Source organism: Arachis ipaensis, chromosome B10, assembly GCF_000816755.2.
Source record: "Arachis ipaensis cultivar K30076 chromosome B10, Araip1.1, whole genome shotgun sequence".
Classification (NCBI taxonomy): Eukaryota; Viridiplantae; Streptophyta; class Magnoliopsida; order Fabales; family Fabaceae; genus Arachis; species Arachis ipaensis.
In genome coordinates this window covers 47,692,290-47,703,374 of record NC_029794.2, presented here as the reverse complement: position 1 = coordinate 47,703,374, position 11,085 = coordinate 47,692,290, and the positions used below count along the sequence as shown (strand labels likewise).

The 11,085-nt window shown below is 39.9% G+C and overlaps 1 protein-coding gene across 1 annotated transcript; it reads right to left on the bottom strand.

The window, feature by feature from the left end:
• LOC107620599 (GATA zinc finger domain-containing protein 4-like) lies at window positions 3,892-5,259 on the bottom strand. The gene is made up of 2 exons (XM_016322733.1): window positions 4,702-5,259; window positions 3,892-4,623 (listed from the first exon to the last, which is right to left on the bottom strand). The coding sequence occupies exons 1-2, from the start codon at window positions 5,257-5,259 to the stop codon at window positions 3,892-3,894; spliced, it is 1,290 nt and encodes a 429-aa protein (XP_016178219.1).

Here is an 11,085-nt window from a genome sequence, read left to right as displayed (position 1 = left end):
GCCAGAAACAGGCTACAAACTGGCGTTCAACTCTATGAGAAGCCTCTACACGTGTAAAGCTCAATGCTCAGCCCAAGCACACACCAAGTGGGCCTCAGAAGTGGATTTCTGCATCATTTACTCAATTCTGCAAACCCTAGTAACTAGTTTAGTATAAATAGGACTTTTTACTATTGTATTTATATCTTTAGATCACGTTTGGGGGCTGGCCATTCGGCCATGCCTGGACCTTATCACTTATGTATTTTCAACGGTAGAGTTTCTACACACCATAGATTAAGGTGTGGAGCTCTGCTGTTCCTCAAAGATTAATGCAAAGTACTACTGTTTTTCTATTCAAGTCAACTTATTCCGCTTCTAAGATATTCATTCGCACTTCAATATGATGGATGTGATGATCGTGACAGTCATCATCATTCTCAACTTATGAACGCGTGCCTGACAACCACTTCTGTTCTACCTTAGATTTAATGGATATATCTTGGATATCTAATACAGGGGACCGAGTCCGAGTTATTAGTGTCTTCGTGGTATAAGTTAGAACCCATGGACGGCTATTCTTGAGAATCCGGAAAGTCTAAACCTTGTCTGTGGTATTCCGAGTAGGATTCAAGGATTGAATGACTGTGACGAGCTTCAAACTCGCGAGTGCTGGGCATAGTGACAGACGCAAAAGCATCAATGGATCCTATTCTAGTATGATTGAGAACTGACAGATGATTAGCCATGCAGTGACAGCGCATTGGACCATTTTCACTGAGAGGACAGGTGGCCATTGACAACGGTGATGCCTAACATACAGCTTGCCATGGAAAGGAGTAGGAAGGATTGGATGAAGACAGTAGGAAAGCAGAGGTTCAGAGGGACGAAAGCATCTCTATACGCTTATCTGAAATTCTCACCAATGAATTACATAAGTACCACTATCCTATTTTATATTTTATTTATCTTTTACTTATCAATTCATAAAATCAGTTGAATCCGCCTGACTGAGATTTACAAGGTGACCATAGCTTGCTTCAAGCCGACAATCTCCGTGGGATCGACCCTTACTCACGTAAGGTTTATTACTTGGACGACCCAGTGCACTTGCTGGTTAGTTGTGCGAAGTTGTGACAAAGAACTAAGATCATGAACGTGCGAATTGAGTTTTTAGCGCCGTTACCAAGGAATAGAACCGTCATGATTTCTGTGCACCAAGTTTTTGGTACCGTTGCCGGGGAAGGAATGATCACGATTTTGCACACCAGGAGGCTCCCCCCAATTCTCCTCCAACACAGTCACAAAGTCCTGCTTGACCTCGTCCAACATCTCCCAGGAATACCTCGACACAACAACGTTCTTTTGCCACTCTAAAGGAAAAGTGGGCTCATCATTCTCATCTAGAAAAAAGGGACGAGCTCCTTCAACAGCTCGGACTTTGAAGAAATAGTTCTTAAAATCATGAAACGACTCGTCATACATAGAAAAAAGTTTCTTCCCTTGCGAAGCTCGGAAAGAAACCCAGGCAGCCTTTTTCTTCACTACCCCAGGTTTTGTCAAGACAAACAAATAAAAGAAAAGGGATTGCGAAGCAGGGACGTCAAACTCGCGACACAGGAATTGAAAGATCTTTATAAAACCCCAAGAATTGGGGTGAAGTTGGGATGGAGCTACATTGCAAGACCACAACAGGTTGGTCTCAAAAGGAGTAAAAAGAATAGTGATATTCATCTAGCCAAAAAAGTAATCATATGCATAGAAAAAAGGACGGTCTCCAGCAACTCGCGTAGAGAAACAAACTCTCTCTTCAGGAGTGGGGGATACAAGCTCATAATTCTTTTCCTCACTACCACTACTACAAACCCTATGAAACTACCTAAGCTGCTGACAAAACTCAGAATCAACCAAAGAAACGCACAAAGAACCATCGAATCCACCCAATCAGCCATGCCCTCAGGGACTTGGGAAGATGTCTCAACAATGTTCTTGCGAGAAGACATGAGGTCAACTAGTCCTACAGCAAGAAAAGAAGAAAATAGATTACTAACCCAAAACATCTCGGATAAAGTCAAAAAACCATATCAGAACAGCCCGGACAAGCATGACACCAGAGCAATACAAGCAACAAAAGGAAACCCCAGGACCCACACTAAAAATCCAGGGGCATCCTTTGGAGGCAACTTATGGAACAAGGACTCAAGGAAACCTACAAGTCTACACCTTTACACATCTTAAACAGGAAGATAGCACCCTGAGAAGAAAGCCACGAGCTACAAATCAAATAAAGTCATCAAAATAACTACCTCCCAAAATTTACAGTCGCAGACGAAACTACCAAGCAACGAAAGTATCAACAAGAAGTCATCAAAGACATCGCCTTTTTCAGAAAATAAACACCCCAAACATACAAGCCACTACAAAAAACTTGTACTTTCTACAAAGGATCATCAATGAAATCATCAACATAGCGAAAGTCATCAAAAGGAGCAACCTTCTGGGCAAAGTAAAACAGGTTCATAAAAAACCAGAAAAACATACAGCACAGTGACAAGCAAGCACGACAATGCAAAAAGATTCAAGCTTTCCAAACATGCATTCAAGCAAAACCAAAACTTTACCAAGAATCGAAGGCAAAACAAAAGAAAGAAAAGGAACGGCAAGATAAAGAAAAACTAAACCTGGACCAAGGAGGAAGCTTCGAAAGAGATTGAAGACGGAGAGACAGAATCACCTTTCAAAGAAAATAATCAGAGATCACCAAATGACGTTGCAATGAAAAAATTTGGGCAAAAATAGAAGGCGAGAGAATAAAGGAGGAAGTTACAAAGAAAGGCAAAGAAGAGAAACCATTTTTTGTATGTAAAATTCAAAATAAAGAGCTAAGGGAAACGGAGCATTAAAAAGCAATTAATAAGGGTATTAAAACCCTCGCCCGTTCTCAAGAACAGAGCGCTAATACAAAAGGGCGTGCTTTGAGGAGAAAAACGTTCCACATTTAAAAAAGGAAGATTCTACAAAGAGAGAAGTCGAAAAATGCTCGAGTTCGGCTTCACCCAAGAAGGATCGAAGTCCTAAGACTAAGGCTCGATCTCAAAAAAGAAAAAGACCGAGCTCGAGCAGGGGCACTGTTCACACCCTGGGTCGAGCTACCCAGCCCGGGATGTTCAGTAACAAAGCGACCGACCTCTTTAGGTCAGACTATCCGACCTCTTCTCAAAGAGATCGGTGGCCCAGATAGAGGAACACGACCCAAATCCAAAGGTGGCCCAAGCCTACAGAGATAAGGGTGGTTCCCTTGGATATAAGATGACCTCACTCTAAGATAAAGATAAGATAAGATAACTAACTTATCTTATCTAAAAAGGTCGCTCCACACCATTATAAATACACTGGAGCACCCAGGTATAACTCATACTCTGATTCTACTAAAAACCTGCTAAATACCCTTGCTAACTTAAGCACCGGAGTCCCTTGCAGGTACCACCACCCTCCGGTGACGAAGGATCAGCAGCGCAGCCAGTCCAACGAGTCGGACACGACAGCTCGAGCCAATACAGAATATCTCATCCGAGATCGACCTACAGTCCCTCGGAACACTAAGCAAGCACCGGGATCACTATATTTTTCAAAAAAATCTTCCATCACAGAAGAAACAGAATTTCCTAAGGGATTCATCCCTAGTCCACCAATCTTCTCTTTATGAGTGAACACATCCTTAAGGAACTTAGCATATTTCGAAACTTGATGTATGGCATCAAAGGGTGGAATAGTTACCTCCACGTTCTTGAAGATTTGCACTATGTTGGGGTCAAGCTCCTCATGCTTTTTGGCCTTCTTGGCTAACGTAGGGAAAGGTATAGGAATTTGTTCCTCTAAGGTACTCTTCAGCTTCGGTTCCTTAGTCCTTAATTATTCTTCTTCCTTCCTTGCAACTTCTTCCTCCTTTTCATCTTCGTCAATATCCATTGTGTCACCAACTTCTACATTAGGAACATCCTCCGCCAGCTGGACAGGCTCGGGCTCAACTTCGTTAAGCGTTGTACCACTCCTCAAAGTGATTGCATTGATGCTACCCTTTGTGTTTGGGAGAGGTTGAGAAGGAAGGCTAGATGAGCTAGAGATTTGGTTGGTGGTGGTATTGTTGGTAGGAGGTAGGCACATCTTTGAGATTAATTCTATTATGTTGGACAATTGAGCACTCATGTTACCGAATTGGGCCCTACTGTTCTCTTTATGTTTCTCTACCATAGCTCTAAGCCTTTCTTGCTCTTGATAGAGTGCACAGTTTGAATCATCAACTTGGTTGGTGGAAGAAGAAGGTTGATTGGACTGTTGTCTTTGGTGAGGTGCTTGGTATCTAGAATGGTTGTTTTGGTTTTGGTGAGGTGCTTGATGGTTATTGTTGTGGTATTGGTTGGCTTGGTGGTTATTGTTGTGATGAGAAGATAATTGATTGTTGTTGTGGTAATGAGAGGATGAGTTGCCTTGGTTCCATCTTTGGTTGTGGTTATTCCCTTGACCATTATCCCTCCACCCTTGATTGGAACTATTACCATGAGGGTAGTTGTTTTGGCCTTGAGACTGATAGGGTGGACGGTTATGGTTCACATTGGCTACTGCAAGAGTGTAGTCCTCTTGTATCTGGTGGCATTAATCAATGTAATGTGCGGTGCTAGAGCACAAGCCACATATCCTAGGGTATCCTTCAAGTTGGAGGACTTGAGGTGGGGCTTGAATAGCTTGGATGGAGTAGAACGCCTTTTGCTCTTTGCGCATCTCCGCGAGGAGAGTAGTCATGTCTCCAAGCACCTTGGTCAAAGTTGATTCGGATGAAGGTGCCTCCACCACACCCTTGTGAGGGTTTCTCCTTACTCTCACATGTTGGGTAGCTTCAGCAACGTCATTGATCAAACTCCATGCTTCCACCGTCGTCTTGTTCTTAGAAAGGGAACCACCACGAGAAGTGGTTAACAATCTTCTATCCGACGCGCAAAGACCTCCAGTGAAGTAGCTAATGAGAAAGTGAGTGTCCAATCCATGATGTGGACAAGATTCTAATAACCTCTTGAATTGGGTCCAGTACTCATAAAGTGTCTTTTGGTCTCTTTGCATTATATCGAAAATTTCCTTGCGGATGTAATCGGTTTTCTCCAGCGGAAAGAACTTGTCTAGAAACTCTCTTCTCAATAAATCCCATTCGATCACCACTTCATCTGATTGGGAATAGAACCACTCTTTTGCTTGCCCCTCAAGAGTGAAGGGGAATGCAAAAACCATAATAGCAATCTCATCGGCCCCATGCCTTCGAGCCGTAGAACAAACGACTTGAAAATCTCTTAGATGTCTAATGGGGTCTTGGCCTGGAAGTCCATGATACTTGGGAAGTAAATTAATGAAACTATTCTTCAACTCAAAATTCAGATCAAGATTTGGATACCTAGCTTGTAATGGTTGAAGAATAAGATCTGGTGCCCGTTGTTCATGCAAGGTGATCCTACGTGGCTCCGCCATGTGATTTTCACCTGCAGGATGCAAAGATGTATCAGTAGTGCCAACAGAAGAATAGGAAGTTGTGGACTCTAGGTCACTCTCGGCTCCGTCTAGTGTTTCGGAAGGTTCCTCAAGAGAGGTCGAAGCACTAGCCGTGTAATCCAACCGCCGCCTAGCTTGCCGAGTATGTAAAAAAGTTCTTTCAATCTCAGGATCAAAATCGGCTAGGCTAGAATCTAGTTGGGACCGAGTCATTCAACTTAGAAGTCATAGCTCAAGCATTGAAAGAAAGTCTTAAACTAAAAGCAAACTAAAAAAGACAATTAACTATCTACATTATTCACACATTCACATAACCAATATCAAAGCACACATTGCAACCATTCCCCGGCAACGACGCCAAAAATTTGACGCACGTGTGATGAATGGAAATTGTTTGTGTGGTATAGAATTTCACAAATGAAATCTCCTTGCAAGTATAGTTCTAAACCAACAAACAATTCCTCAATCAAAAATTTGTTTGTCACAAGTACAAACCCCAATAAAAATAAACTGAAGTATTTAAACCTCGGGTCGTCTCTCAAGGAATTGTAGGGAAGTGTTCTTGTTATTGGTTAGGAAGTATGTTTTGGGGTTTTTGAAGTAAGGAACAAGAAATGTAAATGGCAAAAGAGATAAGCTAATAACTAAGAAGGCTCTTGGCAAGGTATGAGAACTAGAAGTCTTATCCTCATTATCATCATCAATTGTGATAAGAATTGTCCATTGCTCCACTTAGTTAACTTCTAACTATGAAGGAAAGTCAAGTGGATATCAACTTGAGGTCACAAGTCCTAGTCAAATCATAATGAAAGACTAGCTTTAGTGGCATTCAAGTCAACTAGCAACTTCCAATTATCAATCAACAAAAGAGTTTGATAACTCAAGAGTTTCCAATTACTCAACACAAGCCAAGAGAAGGAAAACCTATCTCATTACTAAAAGAAATGTTTCATCAAACACATAAAAGGCAATAAAAGTAAACATTAATTGCAAGAATTAAAGGAAGCTATAATTACAAAGGCAAGAAATCAACAATAGCAAACTAAAGAAAATATAAGAAGGCATGGAAATGAGAAATTGCATTAAAAAGGAAATGAAAATCAACAAAAGAGTTCATTAACAAAATAAAGGAAACTACAAGAGAAGTAAATTGCTAGAACAAATAAAAATAAAGGAAAACTAAAGCAAAAAAGAAATTGAGATCTAGATCTAAAAGGAAGAAAACTAGGAACCATAATTTAGAGAGGGGAGAGAGCCTCTCTCTCTAGAATTCTACATCTAGAACTAAAACTAAAGTGTATCAATGTTTTTCCCCCCTTGACCCCTCTTGAATTTGATAAACCCATTTTTAGGGTTTATCTTGTGCTTAATTTAGGGGATTTTATCAACTATTCTCACATTTATTCAATGAAATGGTATGGTTTCATGATTTTCTCCTAATTTGTACTTGAAAGTGAAAACATGCTTTTTAGGCCCTTAATTGCTAATTTTAATTTACCTTTGATTCCACTAGATCCCTTGATGTGTTTGTTAGTGAATTCAGGTTGAAAAGGCTAGGAATGGATCAAAGGAATGGAGAGGAAAGCATGCAAAGTGGAGAATACATGGAAAATTAAGGATTTGGAGTCCATGCATCGACGCGCACGCGTGGAAGATGAAGTCGTTCCTCGCACGTGACATCATTAAAGTGAAAATGCTGGGGGTGATTTCTGAGCTTCCCAGGCCCAGATCCAACTTATTTTTTGAGCCCATTACATGTAGAATTGAAGAGGGAGTGATGCGGGCAGAAATTGGTGAATTAAAAATTATTAGAATATATGCATTGCAAGTATAGTTCTTAACTCGCCAGAAATCCACCACTCAATTTAGAAAGGTGTCACAGAAAATTAAAATTTAAAATACTGGGAGTATGAATCCCATGTCGTCTCCCAACGAGTTGCAGGAAAGAGCGCTATTTTATTAATCAGATGTTTTTGAAAAGGTTTGAGTTGAGTAAACAGGAAATTAAATTGATGAAATTGAATAATGTAAATAAAAGCCTTGACTGGGAGTTGATTACATGGAAGCCCTATTCTTGATGGAACATTCTTAAGATTAACTGACAATTGAGAGTTATTTTGTTTAGTTATCCTTTACTAAGTAAAGGAAGGTAAAACCAGTTGGAATGCTGTTCTATTCACAAGTCCCAATCCACTCTGGGGAGGATTGGTGTCAGGAATAGACAACAATCCAACAATAACCCAATTACAATCTTTTTCTTGAACCTTACAACTCAAGGGTTCCTTTCAATCAACTCCCCATCAAGTTAGGGAACTACTCACTCATTGTAAAGGTAAAATTCATAGCATATGAAAAGGAATTTAAGAAAGACATTGTAAAGAAAAATTAAAAATAATCAATTAAAAATAAAAGTGATCCTTGTATTAAATAATCCTAAAAATATTCCAATGGTAAAATTAAACAAAGCAAGGAACATGGAAGAGTAAGCCAAGTAAAGAAAACGAACTAGAATGACGAAGTCTTGATGAGGTAATAACTCTTCTCAATATCCCAATGCAAAAAGCTAGAGAAACTAAAATCCTAAGAACTATGAATATGTAGAGAGAAAACCTAGGGGAGGAGCAAAACTAGATCTAAAACTAAAACTGTGTAGAATGAATGCCATCCTTGGTTTCTGCATGTTCTCCGGTTCTAGTCTGCTGTTCTGGGCCGAGAATTGGGTCAAAATAGGGTCCAAAATCGCCCCCAGCGAATTCTACAGATCGCGCATGTCACGCGATCGCGTCATCCATGCGGACGCGTCATTCGCGCTTTTCCTTGCTACGCGTTCGCGTCGTCCACGCTTCCGCGTCGCTCGAGCTTTTCCAATCCGCACGGTCGCGTGAGCCATGCGACCGCGTCACTGCGATTTCTCCTCTTTCATGCGGTCGCGTGAGCCATGCGACCACGTCACTTCTCGCTGGTTATCTCCTCAATTTCTTGTGTTCCTTCCATTATTGTTAGCTTTCTTTCCAATCTCCAACTCATTCATGCCCTATAAAGCCTGGAACACTTAACACACAGATCACGGCATTGAATGGAATAAAGGAGAATTAAAATACATAATTAAAAGTCTCTAGGAAGTAGTTTTCAAACATGTAATAATTTCAGGAAGGAAATATAAATGCATGCTAGTTTAATGAATAAGTGGGTAAGGATCATGATAAAACCACACAATTAAACACAATATAAACCATAAAATAGTGGTTTATCAACCTCCCCATATTTAAACATTAGCATGTCCTCATGCTCAATTGAAGGAGATAATGTAAACAAGTATGAACATGAAGAAACTCATGCAATGCAATGCAATCCTATATATATACGAATGCAACTATATGATTCTTGTCCACTTGATCAAAATTAAATAGGCTCTTCAAAACAATTATAAATCAAATTCCACTAATTCTATTATTATACAGTAAGACAGATAAAAAGTGCAAGAAGATAGCTCATGAAAGCAGGGAACATGGAAATTCAAGCATTGAACCCTCACTGATGATGTATGTACGCTCTAATCTCTCTAGTGTATAGGGTAATCACTCTATCCTTCTCTAATCATGTTCTCTAACTTTTGTTCTTCTCCTAACCAATCAACAACAGTTAATATACCAATGCAAACATCATGAGGTCTTTTCAAGGTTGTAATGGGGCCAAGGTAGGTAGGGACACATGTATGGTCAAGTGAGCTTATAAATTGAATCTTTAATTAACCCAAGCTTCAACCCAACCTATATAACTTGCATAACCTTAGAATTCATACATAGCTACCCAGAATTCCCCTTTTACATTCCATACTCATGTATCAACTTTTTATTTTAATTTTTATCATATGTGCATTGATCTTTGATTTCTTAATTTAGCATTGGGGTAATTTTGTCCCCTTATTTATTTATTTATTTATTTATTTTTATTTATTTATTTTTTTATTTTTTTTAAAGAGGCAAAAATAAACATAGCTTATCAATGCACATAGATTTTTAATTCTTATAGTTTTTCATAAGTAGATATCCAAATTCCCATTAAATTATCATGACACATTCCCTTAATAACTTTTGTTCCCACAATTTTCCCATACTTAATTAGCACACACAATTCTATCTTAAGCTAACCAAAGATTTAATTTGGGATATACAATTATTTTTCCGCTTAAGGCTAGTAATGTGGTGAAATATAGAACAAATGGGATTTAAAGGCTCAAAGTGGTTAACAAAGGTAATTGAAAAGGATAGGCTTAATTTGGATAAGTGAGTTTAAACAAATAATGGCCTCAATCATGTGCAAGCATATAAATATAATAAATATTGGACATATAAGATAAAACAAAATACAGATTACAATCATAGAGAAGTAAACACACAGGAATAAAATAATTATGGTTAAATAATGTAACCATGCATAAAGGCTCAAATCTTCACAGGTTGTGTGTTCTTTAGCTCAAACATCATGTTCCAAATATTACTTCAAGCAAATTTATCATAAAAATTTTAAAAATTAGTGAAATTTTGTTCCAAAGATAAAGTCTTAGAAGAAACTTATTGTCTCTTCAATCAAGTAGAACATGCATGCAACTAACTTATTACTATGCAATTTATCCAATTCTATAAAAGAAAGAAAATCTAACTAAATATCCTAATTTATTGGTGCTAGGGAAGAGAAATTACCTCCGGAAGTCAGGTACTGACCGACCTCCCCACACTTAAGGCTTTGTACCGTCCTCGGTGCCGTCTATCAGGAACAGGGGTGGGCTGGTGGCAGTATCTCCACAGTTGGGACCATCATGGCTCCCTGTGCTGGTAAAAGAAGTGGAGTCCGGGGTGTCTGAGTCCTTGAAGTATCCCTTGAGTAGCTCTTTGAGGTGTTTGAATCGACGCTCGTTACGGTGCTCTCTTAACTTTGCTTTCTGTTCTTGCCGATCCAATCTTCTGATTGTCTACTGGAGCAGTTCATCTTTGTAGGTGCTTGTGGTGTTGAAGAAGGAATATCTTCAACCAGAGCAGTGGGAAAGCTCGTAGTGGCTGCTGGAAGTTTGAGGTACTTCCCATTGGGGACATACTGATCATCCCGTGGAAGCATGGCTTTGGTGTCCCCAGCTCTGTAGAAAACTCCGACTATTGAGACAAGATCGGAGACCAAGGCGGGAAAAGGTAAGTTGTCCGCAATTTGTACGTGTCCCATGGCATTCCGGATATGTCTTGGTAGATTCAGAGGCTGGTCTGTAAGGATGCACCATAGTAGAACGGCCATGTCCGCTGTGAAGGAGGACTCGTGAGTGCTCGAAAAGACGTAATGGGACATGAGCTGTGCCCATACGCGAGCCTCCAAGGTAAGTGCTGAAGCCAATATACCCTTAGGGCGAGTACGATGGTATCCGTAGATCCAACGGCTGCCAGGTAGTGCGATAACTCTGAGAACAGCTTCCCAGTCAAATTGGTACTGCTGGCGCTTGAGTGTAGCTTCTTGAAAAGTGTCCAATCCTTCTGGAATAGGGGGAAGACTCAAAGCTTGTTGAATAGCCTCTTCTGTAATGAG